Source organism: Glycine max, chromosome 13, assembly GCF_000004515.6.
Source record: "Glycine max cultivar Williams 82 chromosome 13, Glycine_max_v4.0, whole genome shotgun sequence".
Classification (NCBI taxonomy): domain Eukaryota; kingdom Viridiplantae; phylum Streptophyta; class Magnoliopsida; order Fabales; family Fabaceae; genus Glycine; species Glycine max.
Window position 1 is genome coordinate 31,889,954 of NC_038249.2, and position 22,281 is coordinate 31,912,234.

The following is a 22,281-nucleotide window of genomic DNA, read 5'->3' on the forward strand; positions in this document are numbered from 1 at the left end:
GAGTAATTTTGTTCGATTGAGAGACACCTAATTCTCATGTACATAAAGAAAAGTATAAATATGATAAATAATATAATTTCACAAAACGAGGTAGATGAAAAGAAATGAAATATTGACAATGAAGTGTTTGCGTCCTCCCTTAAAAAAAAGTGCTTGTACCGGCAGAAATTCTATATATCATATTATAATGCTCTAATGCTCTTTTTTTCTAAAGAAAGAAATTAAAGTACCACGTACTTGCAATATAGCCTCTAGACAGTTATGGGTGATCCCACAACTAACATGAAATAAATGATGCTAATTAATGATTAATACAAAAAGTATCAAGAACAAAAGAATGACGCAAATTAAATTTAATAAAAAGCACACTGGATCCGTTTAAAGAAGAAAATAGGATAAAAACTATCCTAATTCGTTAGTTTTAATTTGTAAATTTATTTTTCCGTCCATCATTAACATAAATGAAATCAGATTCTTTAATGAAAATATCTTTATCATGTTGTCATATATTATACTTAGGTTAAATTATTTATATATTACTTGAATTCGATCCTTGATGAAAATAATTATTGACAGATCTTATTTATTTTCTAACTAAACTCTAAATTTGTCATTATCGCTTTTTCTTAATAAACCCTAGGTTCGAGATAAAAAAAAATATTATTTAAGAGGACATACATCACATGAAGTACGTGCTTGTGTCAAGAAGTATAGATTGAATTAAATCAAGCCACTAATGACAAAAAAAACTTACATTTACATCTTTAAAATCCTTTTTTTTTTAATTAAGGAAGGAAAGGCAAGGGTAGGGAACCAAATTCCAACTAGGTAAAAAAGATAGCAAAAACAATACAAAATCATGAGGGGACTAGGCCGAACCCATGATGATCAAAGATACCAAAAAAGTAGGATCATAAATGAAACCTGAAAGAAGGAAGGTTAGATCTATTACGACTAAGGCTAGACAAAATGAAAGCTGGGAGAAAGTTCCACCAACAGAAACCTGTGTTATGCACACCGAAGGCTGCAAGACTGTCAGCACAAATATTGTCTTCTCTAAAAATATGCAAGATACGAAACTGCATTTGGGAAGCTATGACACTTTCTCCATTGTTTGAGTTGCCAAGGAACAAGTTCCGCTAATTGGAAAGCAGCCACCACAAGCATAGAGTTGCACTCCAGCCAAAGATTGGTCCAACATTACTCCGAACAATTTCAATGAATCTCATGGCTGCTAGGATTTCTGCGTGAGTTCCATTGAATCCACAATTTCACTCACTAAAAAACAATATAAACATGGAAGAAGATCTTACTATGTGCCTCTAGTAGATAGTAATTGACCATTCCCTGCGATAAACAGGACAAGTTTTTCCACCAAGTAGCCAAGCGTTAATGCATGTCGAATGAAATTCATGGACATACACTCCAAAAGGTTGAATTAACTCTTCATCCTTAAATTCATGGACAAGTTGTTGTATATGGAAGAAAACTTTCTCTACCCTCATACTCAATGTCTCCAATTCTTGTGTTTTGAGATCCTTTTGTTTCGTTATCATGTGAGTTATCCATGCATGTCCAATACAATAGCAATCCCAATATATAACAAAAAATTTAAAATTTTCAAATGAGTTGTAGTCGTCCATCCTTGTTAGAACAAATGAAGATCATAAATAATTATCTTATGTGGGCAACATCTATTTTTTTATGGGAACAAAAAAAATATTTATTTAATATATTCAAATAAAATAATTTATTTTGTGAGGCCAATTGTCCACATTGTTTTACACATAGATTCATCCCTCATGATATAGTATAGTTAACGGACTCCTACACGTTTTGCTTCAATTGTATAATTGAGTCATTCTTAAATGGTTTATCCTTAAATGACTTACCCTTACTCAAAAAAAAATGACCCACCCTAAAAATGATAAGGTTTTTTTTAGAAAATCATAGGAAACTGTTGTTTATAAAGGCAAGAGCTTAATTTTAAGTAACCAACTTGAGAAATACATCTCTGGTATAAAAAAAAACCCTAAGCAACAGTATTATAAAATTAGCAATCGTATTGGTATTGGACGTAGTCAATTCATGTTAATTGCTCGTTGTAGCTACTCTCAGATTAGACCAATTTCTGCTATATTTGTGACGTAATTGTCAGGAAATTGTGCTTTAGCTAAGTTGTACGTTGGTTTAAAAATCTAAAGAGAAAATTAATTGGATTCTATTCACGTTTAGTTAAACAAGAATTCTGTTGAACAATTAACTATCTAGCAAGTTTAGGTCATGAAGGTTTTTTTTATTTCCTGCAGTTATCATCTCCCATTCCAATATCCCTGATTCCCTTGCTTAAAGATATAGGATGTCTTAATGTGTGCGTGTGGAAAAACATTTTTGGGAAGACATCAATCCTTAAATAAATTTTAATACCTAGAAATTAGCCCTTAGTTTTCTGGTGAGGAGTTTCCTATTTTAGCACAAGAAAAAAAGATATACATGTAGTTTCTTATTGGAGTTGCATTCCCACGTTTTCTCTATTTTCTGTTTGGGCCTTGTGCCTCGCAATTAAGTGAAAAAAAATATACATTTACTTTATTTTTTTGTTTTAAGAAAAGAAAAACATTAAAATTAAAATTAAATAGTACACTAATTTGTTTAAAAAACTGAATGCGAAAGATATGGCGTGCATGATTCTCGTTTGACTCTTAACGTCTTTTTATTCTTTGACTTATTATTTAAGTAACACAATCCTTAATGGATTGGTACGGATTTGTTTTTTAAGATATACAAAAGTAATCGTGTGATACCTAGTACTCATCATGGACATCTAGAGAGAGAATAGATATGATAAGTAAACTTTACTATAATATTTTTTTTCTTATAGGAATTGAAGTACCCATAAGATGGTAAGCAGAGAGATCATAGAGTGACTGAGTAACAGCAATCAATGCATCAAAGAAAAAGGAGTAACGCCAGTGACCTAGCTACCTAGCTTTTGATTCTAAATCAAAACCAGTACATATATACAACATAATTAAATACATAAAAAGTTTCACTGAATCTACATTTCATTCACTAATTAAAAAGACATTCTAAACATGGAAGATATAATCTTACTTAATAATAAGTGCATCTAGTCTACACTAATTGATAAATCCTTGCGACAAACCGGACAAGTAGTCTTTCCACCACCGAGTAACCAAGAGTTAACGCATGACAAATGAAACTCATGGACACAAACTCCAAAAGGTTGAATTAACTCTCCATTCTTGAAATCTTCCATGCAAATAGGACAATCACGTTGGGATTCGTCATCACCCTGAAAACATATAGCGGGGGGCAAGGCTCTCATGGATAGCCTAGCAGCATGTGCTCTTGGGGCAAAAGAAAATGGTTGTACATCTTGCCAAGGTTCCCTTCGAGCCCTTACACTCGCGATCACAATGCGAGTCCTTGTGAGAGGGAGAGAATTCTGCGGATCACTAGCATTAGACGACTCAATGTTTTGAAACTCTCTCGTTCTCTCATCATCCACGTCGTGTGAGTTATCCCAGTTGTCACGATCTAATACAAGCGATCCTAACCAATACCATAGGAACAAACCCAATATGGAACCCAAAAATATAAAAATCCCAGTTGACGCATGGTCTATCGTAATCAGAACAATTATGAACATGAACGTTAAGAACAATAGCGGCCACAAGGCCTCAGCACGACACTGTCGACCCATAAGGATTAGGGAAATAGATTATGTATCTGAGTTAGAGAGAGAGAAAACCAATGCAGAAAAGAAAGATGCTGTTTAGATGGTGGATTTAATTAGGTTAATTTATATAACTCTTCTAGATAAAGTGATTGTTAATTGATCTTCTTTTCTCAGTTATTTAAAGTAGATAGATTTTTTGAATTAAAAAAAAAAAGTAGATGCATTTTCTTTTTTATCCGGATTTTTAATATATAAAAGTAATCAAAGATGCTACTGTAGAGCGCGTGTTAAAAAAGATGTGCTGATATCTTTAAAGTAATCAAATTAAAACTCCAAAATCGGAGTAAAATGTTAGACTTTAAGTTATTAAAAAAATTCTTTTAAACTTAATAATTTGACTTATTGCAGTAAACATATTTAATGATAATAATGCATTAAATTTAAATTAAGATATTCTTCTAAGACTTTTTTACTTGTTAATTTATTTAAGATCTTAAACTCCTTATACTTTATACTTGGAAATTCAGCATAAATATTATGACTGGCCTGAAGGGTTCTAGGCTCTTGATCGAGCCTCTCTAATGGCTTCAACGAGAGTTGCAGTAGCAAGCGCCTCCACATTGCAGTTTCTCAATCCCTGAATAACTGAAAAGCGTGGTTGAAGATATCGCAGTCCAACCCTAGAATTGACGCCACACACGTATATCGTTAAATTATCAACCACCACCGTCGATGATGGAGAAGAAGAAGTGGAGGAAGAGGATTAGCAAGAATTGACCTCGAATTGGAAGATGCACGAGGATTCATGCCACTGCAGAGAAGGAGAAGATTCACATTGTTCGTTGAGGGATTCGGAAGCGCCGACGAGGATTCTATTAACGTCGTTCATTGAAGATTCAGAAGCTCGAGGGTTTTGCAAGAGAGTTCTGGATTTGGTTGAGCGGGAACATTTAAGATCAGTTTAATTTACAATCGTTCTAAACCAAGTTTTTAGAACGGATTAAATTAAAATTGTTCTAAAAAGTAACTTTTAGAATGATTTATTTACGATCGCTCTAAAAATATTGATTTTAAAAAATATCATAGTATTTTTTTAAAAAAAAATGATTCTTTTACTGTTCTAAAAAATTGTTCCAAAAAATATTTTTTGCATTAGTGTTCAAAGGAATATAATATAAATATAATATTTGCTGCAACAATAAGGGTCAAATGATTATAATTTGTTTTCCTTCTGCATTGCTTTCCGATTGCAAATTAATCAGAAACCACTATGCCTTGTCCTTAATCTATTTTATATTGTGTCTAATTTTCCCTCAGCCCAGTTCAATTATTTGCTTCCAAGAGAAATCTTTCTGCTAGCAGCAAAGGAAACCACAAGTATTCTTAGCATCTTTTGTTCGGTTGTTCCTATTTGGAGCACGTGGACATGACTTAGAATATTTTCAATAATGGGTGTAACTTAAGTAAATTATTTTGAGTTTTTTTATCTTTTATTAATTGATCCCCACTAGTTAAACAATTTATACATATTTTCTTCAATGGTATAATTTTGAACAAAACCTTAAACGACTCACTTAAATTATCCATTCATAAAATGATAAGAATTTTTTTAAAAATCATAACTTCATAAGCAATTGTTATTTATAGAAGTATAAGGACGCAGATCACATTGGTAGTGAGGACAGTTGATATGACTCTGATTATAATGATGGTGAGTGATGATAGTGAAAGTAACGTTGACCATCATCGTGATAGTGCTATATTTAAAAAAATTTAAGATGACATAAATTAAATCTTTAAAATATTTAATTTTTTGTTTAGTCAATATTTTAGAGATTTTATGATTAAATAAAAATTTAATTTAAATTTAAAATATTATATCTTGATCTTTTATTGTAATCTAACAGTTGAAACTCATGATTCTCATTCTGACATAGTTGATACATCCTCTCATATTTCTCTCTATATATATATAATAATGTACGAAGAGAGATGTTGCTTTCTATCTTAGTTGCTCCCTCAAGATAAAAAATATATATATTAGACCAACATATAGGATAAAGGATAAATTAACTCATCAAAAAAAAGGATAGAATAAGGAATATAATAAAATTATTATATGTTGTTAGTGCAACAAACATGATTATAACAAGATAATCGTGTGGCAGTTACTATTTTCACTCTTTCTTATTGCTAATACAATCCCTTTTGTAATTTGTTTTACCAAAATATCCTGTGTCCCAGAAACTAATACACTCCCCTTTTACCAAATGGTGATTCTGTAAACAGGGGTTGGCATGAGGATTTCTGGAAATCATCATGCCTTCAAGCCGTGTTGGCATGGTTCATATGCTTAAAGTATGTGGTTACGGTGTCTCATATTATGACGTGTGGGATATGGCTTGTAGTATATATGTTAGTGGATTCTAAAAAGGATGATTTATGCGGGATTTTTGCTGCAGTGATTTGAGTTGCTCGATTTGTAATTGTAAGGCTCTTATTGTTGTAATCAATTGTTATGTTTTATAATAGGAGGTATTATCTGTTCCTATGTAGTTAGCGTTTGTATGTTCTATGTAAAACGAGGAAAAGGGGAAGAAGCCAAAAATAGGGATTTTTTGTCTTGCTTCAATAAATCACGATTTTATATTCCCTTACTCCAATTTTGCTACCCAATGGTAATGTAATATACAGGTTTCAAATTGGGACGCATAATTCATTATGTTTCCATGTCTATTTGGCAGAATCCTGTACCTAGAGGGAGGAAGCGTAAGGGGGGTGTATTAGTTTCCAAAATTAAGAATATTTTGATAAATATTTATAGAAAAAAGAGTGTATTAGCAAAAGTGAGGAGTGGATATAGCAAAAGTGTAGTCAATTCTATCAGATCAAGACACTAAATGGGCCTCAAGTTTTGTTTAACATGTTGGAAAGTAATTTTTTAATCTACTTTAGAGACTTTATTATTAAATTTCCATAAGGTTAAATCAAGTCTTAAAAAAGCTTATATTAAATCATAAAGTCCTAAATTTGAAAAATAAAGCATATTTAAGTTTTATAAATACAATTAATTTGTCACACACACAAAAAGTATGATAGGAATCGATAAAATTGGTCTGAAAACAGGTCCAAAGCAATAAAAATCAATAAAAACTAGTGGATATTAATTTGAAACAGCATTCTACCACCAAAGAACGTTGTGCCCTCAGCAATGCAATTAAAACATCGTATTTGAATGGAAAATTCCGTGGACGCTTGCGTTGTAAGAGGACTGCTAGATCTAAATTTAGAAAACTATTCTCAAGTATGAGATGTTTCTCTTTCTATAGACTAAACAGCGTAGTCCGTTGCTTGTTTGTCTCGCATTACAAACAGTCAAATTAGATCTGGTTTGAAGGTTAAATGGGCATGCGTGGCTTTCAAAGGACTTCTTGATTTTAGGTGATAGGCTTTAACATACGTTTAAGAAGTAAAACTGAAAAAATCTGTTTAATTTTCAGTTGAGAGTGATTATAACTGAATTTTGCTTCCATTGTCATGAAATGAAAGGAAAGGTTGTTTTTGCAAACACTTTTTACAAAATAAAATTCATTCAAACTCAATTTGCAAACTTTGATCAAAACATGTACAAACACAGAAACCACCGTGAAATCTGCTTTCAAGCTCAAGGATGGGGAATATGGTACCGAAGTAATCAGTTTGAATTCACATCATCATACCCACTCAACCCCCTTTTACCTTTACCATATTTTCAATATAGGTAGGAAAAACATCATACAGACAGAGAAGATGATTGCAAAGATTTAGGAGGACAAGAGATCCATCTTAAAAAAGATGTTGCTCACTGGAAAACCATTCTGATTTTCATTACGATCAAACCCAGCAACAGAAATGGCTGGTGCAACTTCGTTAAATACTCAATTAAGATGGAAACCAACGTCACTCATTATCACGAGCACGGGGTTTCGGTTTCTAGACCTACTTAAACTGGTATCAACCACTCCATCTATGGAGCAAGTAATCTCCAGTGAGTAACTTAAAAATATTTTAGTAAAACCAGCAATCTGAACCATGCATTGCTTAACTTAAAAATGAAGAAATACCAAGTAGGATGGAAAATGTAGGTATTTGATTAGAAGAGCTAAAATCCCACCAAAAGAAACAGTTAAAGCTACAAAAAAATAATTGTACAACATGTATGCACAACCTCACAGAACATTCACCTGTGCCAACAAAGCTTTCTCCCACCCTCGCGCAAAATTTCAAAGGCAAGTTTATACTTTTCAAAGGATGTTGCACCAGCATCTATGTATTTAGATGCAGTTTCTCTTAGACTCCATAGCATCAAATTTTTTAGTTCCTGAGAGCTACTCCATGATTCCATGTCAGGAAAAACACCATCCTCGGCATTTCTTGTCCATCGGTGTAAGATGTAGCGAGAAGGGACTTCTCTTAATTGCAATATCTGGAAAACCCTCAACACGTGTCTACAAAGAACACCTTCATATTCAAACATCTGACAGCTACAACTAATGCTGAGATTTGATGCATTAAATGTAACTACATGCTTCTCCATATCATTTCCACATCTACGCACCATATATCTGCTCAGACCCCCTTCCTCAAATATTTTAAACCCAAGATAGCTAAAGCACTGCAAAAGCTCTTTCTGAAATATTTTGAAAACAGTAAGAGTGTAAAGCCTTCTACATTGTTCTTCTACTGGTTCTTTAGTTTGCAAAATGGGTTGAAAATTAGAAGTGTTAAAATCCTCTTTTCTTTCTTCTTCACGGCGTCGCTCGAGACCCCTTTCATACCGAGGAATGAACTCCATGAGAGGTGTCTGGGCATTTAAAAGTGCACCAAAGAATGAATCAAGGCTCTCATTCATGGGAATGCCAGCAAAAAATGTGCCCTTTAAATATAATGGAACCCAAGATGCACGCTTCTGATACATTTCTTTTAGCCAAGCATCGTCCTTCAATCCATATTTGTTGAGTAGGACATTCCATGTGGCGTCAAATTCATCAACTGTCTGACTCTGGTAAACACACTTTTCATAATCTTTTGTAAAGCCATTACCCATCAGACCCATGTTCTCTTGTTCCTTTGCCTTAATTTGCCACAAAGAAAAGCGATGATGGGTTACAGGAAAGACTTTTGCTATTGCCCTCTGGATTGCAATGTCTTGATCTGCGATAACTGTCAGAGGCAGCCGGCCAGACATTGCCCTAAGCCATGTCTGAAACAACCAAGTGAAAGATTCTTCAGATTCATCAGCAATTAGAGCACATCCAAGAAGCACAGGTTGCTTGTGATGGTTGACTCCAACAAAAGTAGCAAATGGTACCAAATAGACAGTTTTTCGGTATGATGTGTCTAAGACAAGGACATCACCAAAGTGACTACATGAATATCTAGATCTTCCATCTGCCCAAAATATGTTCATGCAATTTCCATTGTCAACTTCCATGGCATAAAAGAATCCAGTATCTTCTGCTTGTCTTGATTGAAAATACTCTAAAAGAATGCCATACCACTCACTTCTAATGTGATTTTGCCTACCTCCTCTAGGGACAGGGTAGTTATCTATTCTAAATAAGTCACCATTTAACAATCCAGTATCTACCTCTTCAGCCAAAATATTAGAAGCAGGAAGACTTTTTGCCCTGCCCACCTTTTCAGAGTCCAGATCATGGTTATGATCTTTTCGGAGGCGGTCCACTATCCACTTTCCCGATGGCTGTCTCTTAATCCTTAAATAAGCCCCACAACCAACTCTTGAAGGGTGCTGGAACCCCTCTTTAGAGCAAACAAATCTGCGGGATGTGATCGACCCATCATTCTTAGAACGAAACAATTGACCAATTCGAACTCCAAAACCCAAATGCGCTGCATATGCATGATAAAATTGGTAGGCTTCGTTAGGTGAACTGAACTCTTGACCCACATATGGTTCAGTCCTGGACTGTCCTTCAAGTTCTTCCTTTCTCAGACGCTTGAAATCAATAATGCCAAAGGGACAAGAGGACTCATCATTGGCTTCTTCAAGCAATTTCTTCCTCGTCCTGCGAGGAAACTCAGTAAGAGAGTTGATAACTGTAGCACCAGCACCCTTCGGTTGCAATGTTGGAGTGCAATTTTCACCACTGATTTCAAGATGGTGATTATGGTCCTTATGAAAATGATCAACCACCCACTTTCCAGAACCATTTAGTTGTACCCTTATGAATGCTGGACAGTCAGTTCTTGAACTAAGTTGATGTCCCTCCTTCGAGCACACAAATCTTCGAGAAGAAACTGACCCATCAGTTCTTGATCGATAAAGCTGACCAATCCGAACTTTAAACCCTGTTCGATTGGCATATGAAGTGTAATACTTAAGTGCTTCATCAGCTGTATCAAATTCTAACCCTATGTATGGGTCACAAGAGAAATCTATTCCCTCCTCCACACAAGTATTACTCATTGCCAGTTCAGTACCAACAAAATGATCCTTCACAATCATGGTCCCAAGTTCTTATCCATTAAATTCTAATTATCCATATGGACAATGGAGAAAAATCTTAGGCGAAAACTGCAGTGTTTCAAACTCTTACAGGCTTTTAGGAAGTTATATATTAACTTTTCTTTTCTTCCACCTACCTCTTTCGAGTCAAGCAGAAGCACATTCCAGTTGCATATGCTATGGCGAAGGAACCTATTCCTGTAATAACTGAAATATACAGAGTTGTATAAGATACAAACTTCAACACATCCATGGACTTACTTAAAAATTTAATCACCCCTATCCTAATTCTTCAGGCACATTTTTCCCATTATCTCGGTGAAGAAACAATTTGACAATATATAAATATAATAATATGGAGGAGAAATAACCATGAAACTTTGAAGTAAGAATAAAAAACGAAATAAAGGCAATTACAGGAATGAATATAAGGAGTAACTAATACAAAACAATCGTTTGGAGTAAATTGAAGTTTTGAGCGAAATCATAAAATAACAACGAAAGTCAACGCAGCAGGAAATAGATCAAGAAGTTAGGGTTTCATAAACAAAATTTACCTTGAAGCATCGATGGAATGGTTGGGAGATGTATAGAAAACTGTGAAATTGGAACGACGATTAGAAGAGCGGAATCAAAAGAAAAGGAAGGAATTTAAAAGAAGAAGATAGAAAAAACGGTGAATGTGTTCACGTTTCTTCTCCACTTTGAGTTTGGCGTTGGCAATGGCAGTGTAGGATTGGGATATAAATAGGATCCGGATCCGGATCCGAATCCGATTACCATAATGTTTGTGGGAATTATTTTTTTCCTGCAAAACCGTGTCAAATGCATCCAATAAACTCCAACATCTGTCATCATAGTACAAAAGATTATGCAATCAGAATCATCTAACCAAAATAAGCGTGTATTATACACTTATTAATATTAATAAAATTATTTTAAAAATTATATCAATAATAATTTATAAATAAAAGATATTATAAAATTATTTTACATTATTTCTTTACTATTAAACTCTACCATTATTTTCTCTTTTTTTAAAAAATAAAATAAGATATATTGTTATTTGTACTATGTTTTTTTCTGTTTTTTTTTTATTGTGAAACAAAATTTACTTCATTTTAAATTTTAAATTTTTTTATGAGTTAAAGATTATGAATATCCTTCAACTATGCATGAAAATGGATTACTCTAGATCTCTCCTAAATCTAGTCTAATTTGTCTTTTTATATTTTTGTAACCTAAGTCTAGACCTATTACACATAAGGAACACATTTTTAGACTTAAATTCAACCTTTGCAAAAGCTTGACAAGTCCATTAGATCATTTAAATGTCTTTTTCATATTAAGAAGTATAAAAATATTTTTTAAAAAAACAAAATCAAGGATTTTCATTAAAAATAATAAGACGATTTTAAATCACAAAATATGGACAAAATTTGCCTACAAACATTACGTGTAACATACTATCAAAATCTTTTAAGTCTTGTCAAGAAAAAAGAGTATATATTTCTGTTACTCATCTATGCTTATAAAAATTAGCATATTTCAAACATTAATTAAAATGATTCAAATCGTCAAATTATTAAAATAACTTTATAGTTTAAATAAAATACTTACAATATATATATATATATATATATATATATATATATATATATATATCATATTAATAATAATATTTTTTATTTTAAAATATTATTGTTAAACGGACGGGCCATTAGACTTAATAGACTTTTCTTAAGGTTTGTGGTTTAGCCTATTTAACTAAATAGTTTTTTTTAAAAAAAAAAGTTTGAGTTTGATCTTTTTACTAAATGAGTTGGGTCAAGTCAAGCCTTAAATAGGTTGAGTCAGAGGCTTTCATGGATGGTCTGACTTACTTTCACCCCTATCTTTAATTCAATGAGTCAAAAATTAATTTTATTTGTGATACATAATTGTTGTTGACTTAAGAAAATTTTACACTAACTAAATAAATTATTCTTTCACATGTGAATACAACGTAATTGGGTCAATCATTCAAGTTATTTTAATATTTAATTTTACAATTATTTTTTTTTAAATAGTTAACATGACTTTAGTGACATTAGACTTGTTTCTTGTACAATTTGTTGGTGTAGAGATGTCTTTCTTTTTCTTCTTCTTTCTAGGTGAAGAAAATTTATAAAAGCATCATGTTGCTTATTTTTAAATATAATTGTTTAATTTTTTTATCATTGGATTTGGAGGTGATCTATAGTGTAACATTGAATTGTTTAAAATTAAGCTTTAATTACTTATATAAGCAACAATTGCTTATGAGTTATTTAACTATGATGTGATATTTAGGGATTAATTAACATAGAATAAAGAACTCAAATGAACAATTTAAATTTCACCTATTAAAAATATTTTAAGCAACTAACATTAGTGATGTAAATGATTGATCTACGTCTTTTCCTTATAAAATGGTACTTGCAAAGATATTTAGACATTAAGTTAACCACACAAAGATAAAGTGTAAGAATATATATCAGGTTAAAAATCATCTTAGATTATCTAATGTCCTTACGGGGGGATAGATAGAGATCCTTTAATCTATTAGCCTAATTACCTTATATAAGCACAATTAATTATAACGAGAGTTTCTATTTTTTCTTATTTATGACAGTCGAGTTCTTATTCGATGGATGTTTACTAAGTCGAGCATCCCTGGAATGGGCGTGCTGAGTCCGACTAATACAATTGAATTTATAGTTATTGAGCTATTTTATTTTTAAGCAGGTTTGTTGAATGTGGGATCTGTACTTTTTTGTTGTGTAAAAAATTGATGCCATTGATACGGAGGGTGGACGGGTCAGATAAGATAGCACTTGAAATGGATTTTAGAACCGTTAAAAGATAAGCACGAACACGTAATTGTGGCACTACACATTAATTAAAGACTTTTTTACTGCGTTAATTGAAGATTAATAATCCCAATAAAATGAAAATCTTTTTAATCTTGTTGACTTATATTTTAGATAAAAAAAATTTACAAAAAATTATAGATTAAAAGTTATGTAGTTGTTGTTCAGTAATTTTAATTCATTTTTTATTAATAAAGTAAATATTATATTTTATTCAGTAAAAATTATGTAAAATATACAAGCCAACAACTATCAACAATTCAATATCATCTTATATTTCTTTTAAGATAAATAATCATTTTTGTTTCCGAGTGTGTAAAACATTAATAAATTCGTCCCCCAAAAGATGAAAATTAAAGTTTAAGTCCTAAAAGTGAAAAAAGTGTGACAAATTCATCCATTCATTAAATTATGTATATTATCGTTAATGAAAGAGTTTACGTGACACATTAAAGGACAAATTTGTTAGCGTTCTCGACATTCAAAGACAAAAATAATTATTTACCAAAAATATAATTTAATCTTTATCTTCCCTTTTTTAATCGTTGAAAACATAACATACAATAAACACTTAAAAAATAGGAAAACAAACATAAGTTACAACAAATATAATAATAAGTATAATCTGTCTATTGTTCTGAAATTAATTTCTAATGAAGCAGTACTTTACCAAAAATATGAGATTCAAACAAAAATGCATGGACATTAAGTTAATTCTTAAAAAAATGAGACCTAACTTGATTTTATCACTACTTAATGTTGTCACAATAAAAATTTCAAAGTAGACAAATTATGTTTATTAATTAATATTATGTTTATTATTATGTTTGTTTAGCTATTTTTTTAAGTGCTTATTGTAATATATTTTTGCAACGATTAAAAAAGTGAGAAAGATGTAGATTAAATTATATTTTGGATAAATAGTCATTTTGGTCTTAGAATTTGTGCAACGTTGACAAATTCGTCCATGAATGTATAATATAGACTATTTCATTAACGGTAACGAATAAAAGTTAACATATAGATGAATTTGTTGCAATTTTTTCATTTTAGGAGACTAAAATTTGAATTTTTATCTTTTGGAGACAAATTTGTCAAGTTCTACACATTCATTAATTAAGAAAATTAGTTGATCACATTTAATTACATCAATTTTAATTAAAAAGCAAAATTTTCTCAACTCACCCTTTATTAAAACTTGGTATCAAGGGCAAGAGAATCATTGAAACTTGCTTTTCAATTAAATAAAAGATATTTTAGAAATAATAATATAAAATTAGTTAAAATTTTCTTATATTTAACACATATAAAAGTATGTTTTTCTTCTTCTTATATTTGAGACTAAAGAGAGATGTATATTTTTTTGGAACAATTTCTTAGTAATGATTTTCTTGTTTATTTTATATCGTAAATATTTAATGTTTTTTTTGTATTTTCAAAATATTAAATATATTTTTTAATTTAATATTTCACTAAATATTTTTTTTGTTTTCAAAATATCACATACTATATTTACTTTTTATTTAATATTTTATTTATAAATTTTACAAGAAAATATAACATTACTCAATTTTTATATCATAATTTTTTAGTGATAATCATGATATTAATATAAAATAGTCCAATTAAAGAAGTGATTAAAATCAGGTTTGAGTGAAGGACAAATAAGAGAAATGAAAGACCCATAAGTAAAAATTAATTTTACAAAAGCTACCCTAACCTTGCTTGAAGTTTGACCATGAAATACATGCATTCAATGGGTTTCAGCACAGTTCCAAACATGCACTAATTTTTGTCGGGAATCTCAAGCATACAAAATAAATATTTTTTTAAATATGATTTATTTCATATCTATAAATTAGTCAGAATTTTAACTCTAGACCAGTTAGTTAAAATAAGGAGATTATTATGACTCTTGCCAAAAGTTATTGGTTTTTTATATCGTAATTAGATAGTAGTGTATTTCACATGTTGATTGAAATGTTTTATTACAAGTTGGTGCAGCTAGGAGGACAGGATAACCCATAAATTTCTTGATTTCCTTAACGTAAAATCGAGGAGACCCCTTTTCTAGTCAATACCGCGTATGAGGCAATTTCGGAAGATAAAGGAAATACTAACGAGAAAAAAATAAAAAAACCCAAATACTACCAAAATGGTCGATGATCGTGAGGGGGTCCCAATTTGCAATTCAACGTCATCGCGGTGCCTGTGACTATTCAGAAACAACAGCGGTGTGAGAATAGCAAAGACCGATAACCCATATATGAGAGTTTGGATCAAGAAGAAGAAGAAGAAGAAGAAGGTTGGTTGATTGGTCCCATTGATTCCGAAGAGAAAAGAAAAGATGTTTGAGCCACAACAGCTATACACTCGCGCGAAGACCGAGGAATTCGACCTCGAATCAGGAGAAACCCTCTACCCAGGGCTGAGCGTCGGCGAGAACCAGCTCCGATGGGGTTTCATCCGCAAGGTCTACGGCATCCTCTCCGCGCAGATCGTCCTCACCACCCTCGTCTCCGTCACCACCGTTTTCTATACTCCAATCAATGACCTCCTCAAGGGCAATTCCACCCTCCTCCTCATCCTCCTCTTCCTTCCCTTCATCTGTACGTCTCCCTCATTCCTTATTCCAGTTATTGTCCGCTTTGATGCTTGTGTCAGAGGAGTATGTTTATAAATTATCCTTGTTCGGAGTTGAAGGTCGTGGGTTTCTCCGCTAACAAAAAAATTAACCATTAACATTTGCCGATAAAAAAATAAATAAATTATGCTTGTTCTCGGTTACTAAGCAATGTTGGAATTTTTAGGGTTTGGAACAATTTTATAGATCTCTGATTAGGGATCTGAAATTATTTTGCAGTTTTGATTCCCCTGTTGAAGTACCAGCAGAAGCATCCTCATAATTACATCTTGCTTGCACTCTTCACCGTGTCGATCAGTTCCACCATCGGAGTCACCTGTGCCAACACCGACGGTTCGTTTTTTTTTTTTTTTTCGATTTGTAGAAATTGATGGAGGTTAAATGAAGGGTTTTAAATTGTTGATCTGAAATGAATGTGAAATGCAGGGAAAATTGTGCTTGAGGCTTTGATTTTGACCTCCGCTGTGGTTTCATCTCTTACTGGCTATGCCTTTTGGGCGTCCAAGAAGGGCAAGGATTTTAGCTTCCTTGGCCCAATATTGTTCACCTCCCTCATTACTCTCATCCTCACTGGCATGATGCAGGTCCCTCTCTTATTTCCTCTTAACTAATCATTTTTTTTATGTAAAATTTCATGATGAGTGCATTATGTATGTTTATGATGGATGGAAAAATGTTTTATAGACACCCATTATGCTATAAGACACCTAGAGATAGAGAAAAAAGAGAGGAAAATATAGGTATTATAGGGTTTATGATGTGATAGGAAGAGAGAAATGAAAGGTGTTGGTGGGGCGTTTAAAATAAGTGGGTGTTTGTGTATCATTGCTCATGATGGATGCTTTGCTTGCCATTTTCCTCTGGCTTAATATCTATGTATATGATGGATGCAGATGTTCTTCCCTCTTGGACCTACTGCCCATGCTATCTATGGTGCAATTGGTGCTATGATATTCTCTGGCTACATTGTGTATGACACTGACAACCTGATCAAGCGTTTCACTTATGATGAGTACATTGGAGCCTCTGTTACTCTTTATCTTGACATACTCAACCTCTTCCTTTCCATCTTAAGGATCCTCAGGGAGGCAAATAATTAGTCATATCGAGGTTGAGTAATACCAAACAAATTCAAAAAGACTATGTTGCTTCTTTATTTTTATTTTTTGTGACTATGTTGCTTCTTTATAGTATACCGTAGGAAGTATTGTGAAACATAATAACACCGTGCTTCTCTTGTACTCCCTTACAGCTTATGATACTTTTGATGACATGAAATTTAAAGCTTTACAATTGTATGTATGCGTGATATAAGAATCTCCCTTGCGAAATATTTTCTGTTTGCTTTGTTTGAAGTGAGTTGTCTATCAATTTAATGCTATGTATACAGTAGTATATGGCATATCGTAGCACCACCGAGCATTGTGTCAACAAAATTGTTTAGGTACAATGTGTATGATAACTCTGTAATGTTGACCTCGCTAATTTTGCTCAGGGTCGTACAATCCACTATTATTTGATACACTGCCCAATTGCATATTTTCAATGAGTGTTAACATGACATTCTTTAACATTCCTTTCAATACACTCTCGTACTCTCTCCTGTTACTAGTTTGGGAATGAGATCAATCAAATAGAGAACTCAATCTGAGACCTACATGTGTAGTGAAATCTATATAAATTTCACTCAATAAGAAAAAGTGTTTTTGGCATTTCTCTAACTTGAAACATGAATTTGTGCAGTCAACTGCTTAAGTTTTTTGCGTATTGAATGTTTGGCCATATAACAAGTAATATTGGAAAATAATACAAGTTGTTTTTGAGTTAATCGCCTACAGATTACAGAAGTTTATGCTGTCGGTTACTTTCCAATTTAACCATTGCTAAGTTTTCTAAGATAGAATCATAGTCAACCAACATTTGATTTCTGTAATAAGAACCATGCCATATACATTTTCACGTTTTTCCAGCCAAAGATAGAAGCTTCTAGTCAAAGGAACTTTGAACACCCAATAATGCTACTACGTGCACTCTTCCTGTATTGCAAAAAGTACGTAGGGGAATCTTGACTAGAAAAATGCTCAAACGAAAGGCTATAAGCTATCAGGTCTTGGATCTAAATAATTATACTAAAATTTTGAGTTAAATAACGAATTGATAGTAATTATGTGCCAATGAATTGCAATTGCACTAATGTTTCTATAATTATTCATCCAAGTTGTCATAATTTTTTCATCACATCAATTAGCATATTAATTACAAAAGAATTCTCACCAAAAGGAGAAAAGCTTGTAAAAAAGGTCCATAAACCATTGCAAGACGTACAATACTCGGGAGAACTAGTTACTGTAGAAGAAAAATGGTTTACTCTTATTATTATGGTTTATCAATTTAGACTGCTTCTGGGGGAAAAGTCACAAAGGTCTCGTGACACAAAAGTTTGTGTTTATATCTCTCCCACAGTCCCACTAGAAAATTCCTAGAGAGAACCCTAACCCCTTCTAGGGTGGAAAACTTCAATAGGTCTCCTACTGTAGGAAACAAATGTAGTCCGTTTGATATGGTCTCTTTACAATCAAGAGCTAAGATAAATGAGGGACTACCATAGACATCTTGTACCGGAATAAATTTTAAAAAATAATATTAGAGTCCTCTTCTCCTTTCACCGACCCTCACCAATCCACCCTCTTCAATACCTTCTCCTCCGCCGGAAAATAATAAAGCATGTTTTTCTTCTGGGTTTATTTTGAATTTAGATAGATAATGATTGCTCTATAATCAAGAACAAATATTTTATTGTTTTCAAGTACGGCTTATATCGCAGAAGATCGCCAGGATACTAATCTGACATTCAAAGTTCAATAAGGAAAACAAAATCGTTAAAGAGCAGCTCAACCCACCAATAGGAAGGATTGGGGTGCAAATCACCCAATCTAAACCAATTCATACGCATAGAAGAAAGTCTTAACGCGACTTCTTAAAATCATAGAGCTCTCTCCCCACATCATTAAAAATCAAGGATAATAAAAGGCAATGACCTTAAGAGATGGCATGCAAACAACGACTACTAGTAACTCTAAAGAGGCAAAGCTTATCGCAACATTTTCTAGAAAGATTTTTTATACACCTAAGTTTTTTATACCCTTTAATTTATGATTAAGAGTTAAGTCATCAAGATTATCGATATGGAATGAATGAGTTTATAAATTACAAGTTATGAACTCACGAATTGGATTGTTCACGAACAAAAAGATTTTGTGAGAAGAATCATTCACATGGTGCTCGAGTCTCCTAGGATTTAATAAATTCCTTCAACATATTCAAACAGCAAAATTAACAAAATTCTTTTACGCAAACGTAATATTTCAAAACTACCTCTATCTGCTAAGTCATGTTTAAACTCATTAGTTAATGTGGTAACCTTTTGAAATGTCTACTGTGACAAATAATACAACAATGATGACATTCATTTAATTACAAGACTGAATAAAAGGTTCCTATTGTCAGCTCTGTCTGGCTGTTTAATGTTTAAGTATGCAATGTTTAGGGAGAGAAAAGGCTTAGCCTATTGCATACCCGTCTACCATGTTAATATAAATGCAGACAATTACAAGATGCTGCCAGCTTAATACTACTAAATAAATTCATACTGAAGTGCAGCTGACATATCAGTAATAAGGTGGCTCCATATGACATGATTATACAAATCCTTTTTAAAATAGCAGTTGCAAATAACTGAACATGCCTTCCTGTAAAAAGGTACACCGAATATGGTGTGCAAGAACCTTCCTCAAAGAGGATGAAGAATCCACAAGAACTTACAAATTAAACTTTCAACTGGTGTCCACCTTCAGACTTAAGCTTGTATAAGACGTAAAAAACAATTTATTTACATTGTTAATTTATAAGAAAGAATTATACACTTAATAAGCAATTTGTGTTTAATAATTAAAGCATCAATGATATGAACCCACAATCTGCTCATTATTTGGCAGCCTCATCATCATCTTCAATATCCCAACTCAGATCCTCATCTTCGTCTGCCACACTCAATCTCTTCCGCAAATCAATCCTACTTGTGGCCCCTTTACTCTCATCATTGCTTTCAATATCTTCAATTTCATCCCAGCCAATGTCTTCTTCCCCAGGCATTGAAGGCTGGCTTGAAACAACTGAAATATCACTGTCTTTGCACGAACCATTGTTATCGTTATCTGTCTTCCCTTCTGATGCCTCTTTCTCTTCACATTTAACATCCAACTTATCTCCACTGCTACTTACATTCTCAGGTACATTAGATGACACATTCTCCGACTTATCATCAACATCAGTTTTCAATTCAGGAGCAGAAACACTCTTTCCATCATCCTCTATCTCCAAATCCTTCTTCCTAATCTGAACATTCTCAACAACCTTGCCATCATCCTTCTTCCCAGCCTGAACATTCTCAACATCACCACCATCCATGGCACCGTCACCAGATTTTCCCTCCTTCACCTCTGAAACGCTACGGGTATCACCTAAAGGCTCATACCCATCATTACCACCTTCATCATCATCATCAAAATCCCAGGTCAAATCCTCCTCTTCATCCCCGGAAATTGCACGCTTCACGAGCTTAGCCCTCGTATCCTCAGCTTGCCTCAGCTTATCCAGCCTATAAAAATACCTGCTCCAGAAACTCTCATCATCAATCCTACTAGGCACAACCTTCTCATAAATCTCATCAACAACTTCATTCTCTTCAATCAAATTCCGAATCTCCTCACTCTTCTCATTCACCTCAAACCCTAATTTCCACTCATTGAAATTCCCCAAATCCTCAGGCTCTTCCAAATAGGTATTCACATCACACTGAAGCGCACGCACCAGCGTATCAAACCTACTATACCGTTTCAAATCCAAACCACGATCACTGCTACCACTACCGCTCAACAGTTTCTTGCTAGCATTGTTATTATCGTAATTGCTCGAATCGAAAGAATCGGAATCGAAATCAGAGGCTAAGAGAGAGTCCCTACCGTGAGAGATAATCTGCGCTGTCGAGTTCCAAACGGTGCTGCCAATGTCATCGATGGCTTGGCCGACGGACTCAAGCGACTCCTGCGCCACCGACGCACCGACGTCCAGCGACGCCGGCAGGTCTTGGACGGCGCGTGAGGCGGCTTCGCGTATCACCGCCGTTTCCTTCCTCAAACCGGACCCGAATTCCTCGAGATCGCGACGGTAGTTCTCGAGGACGGACTCGGATTTCGAGGCGAGGGTTTGGATGAGGCCGCCGAAGCTCCACGCGGAGTCGTGGTGGCTCTGAGGCGGATCGGGGTTGTCCGATTCGGCCGGAGGAGAGTCGGGCTCGTCGGGCTCGTCGGCGAAGACGGACTTGAAAAAGTTCATGGCGTGGTGCTTAGGCTGTGTATGGATTTGGAGGAAAGTAGAAAGGGTTTATTATGAATTGTGGATTTTGCGCACGGAGAATGGATGTGTGTGTATATGATTGTGGATTTATAATATGATGTGATATGATGCATGTGGAATCGCTTTCACGTCGATCGCATCACATCCATCCAATTATTCAAAATTTTCCTTCTAGTTCTACTTCAATGCCATCTTCCATTTCAAACCACTCCTTTTTAGTTTAGGCGCTGCGTCACTAAATCACCTCATTACCAGGATTTTGCGTTCGGTTATGGTAGACTTAGATATTTTATTTTTTAAAATAAAATTTGTTTTTGTGTACAAAAATTGCTTTCATCTCTAATTTTACAAAAATGTTATTTATCTTAATATTCTTATTGAACGGAACATTAAAAACATAATAAAAAGGAAATAAATAAATAATAATTTTATTAAGTCAAAAGTTAAAACGAGAATTCTTTATAATTAATGAAAATACTCTCTTCATTTCAAATTTATTAATGTTTAAATTTTTTCACATAAATTAAGAAAAACAATAAATAAGCTGGTTAATTTTTTTTTTACCAAAATATCTTTAATATCTTCTCAATAGCTATAAATATATATTAATTATTTTTAAAATTTAGTGTAGGGAACAAAATTGGATAATTTTTTTAACACTTCATTAAAAATTGAAAACAATTTTTTTAATGTTAAAATCAATCTATTTGAAATAAAAGGAATAGTAAATTAAGGATTTGAAATTTTTAAAAGTACAATGTAATTTGTTACGAAAATAAACTGCACGAAAACTAAAGTGAACGGCTCTGATTTTTTAAAGTGAAAATATTGGTTAAAATAAATTTGACGGAAAGCACGGAATAACGTTGAGTCGTTGATTTACCTTTTCGTACCTTTCGTGTAAGCTATTCTTCGTAATATTAAGCATTTTTTCATTTTCAAATTAAAAAATGTATGTTGAATATGGGATATATGATTTGTACATTTATGATGACCTCGCACAGTTATTTTAGAATGTTGTTAGATCTTGATGTAAGTTTAATTAGAAACGATACAAGTAAATTCAGTAAAACAAGCCAAAGTATACGGCACGCATTGTTGATTTTAAAATACAAGAAAT

General features: G+C 33.1%; 3 protein-coding genes across 3 annotated transcripts; 1 reads left to right on the forward strand and 2 right to left on the reverse strand.

Annotated features, from left to right (window-relative positions):
• Nucleotides 1–7,810: 7,810 nt before the first annotated feature.
• Nucleotides 7,811–10,944, reverse strand: LOC100816656 (protein FAR1-RELATED SEQUENCE 7). The gene is made up of 2 exons (XM_003541593.5): nt 10,769–10,944; nt 7,811–10,418 (listed from the first exon to the last, which is right to left on the reverse strand). Exon 2 carries the CDS (start codon nt 10,209–10,211, stop codon nt 7,923–7,925), a length of 2,289 nt encoding a protein of 762 aa, XP_003541641.1. The 5' UTR covers nt 10,212–10,418; nt 10,769–10,944; the 3' UTR covers nt 7,811–7,922.
• Nucleotides 10,945–15,396: 4,452 nt separating this feature from the next.
• On the forward strand, nt 15,397–16,880 carry LOC100499906 (uncharacterized). The gene is given in 4 exon segments (NM_001250824.2): nt 15,397–15,711; nt 15,966–16,079; nt 16,173–16,330; nt 16,640–16,880. Coding segments are annotated over 4 exon segments (741 nt in total). The 5' UTR covers nt 15,397–15,449; the 3' UTR covers nt 16,847–16,880.
• Nucleotides 16,881–19,471: 2,591 nt separating this feature from the next.
• On the reverse strand, nt 19,472–21,403 carry LOC100817191 (protein DOS2). Its single transcript, XM_006594379.4, has one exon. It carries the CDS (start codon nt 21,138–21,140, stop codon nt 19,731–19,733), a length of 1,410 nt encoding a protein of 469 aa, XP_006594442.1. The 5' UTR covers nt 21,141–21,403; the 3' UTR covers nt 19,472–19,730.
• Between the last annotated feature and the right edge of the window lie 878 nt (nt 21,404–22,281).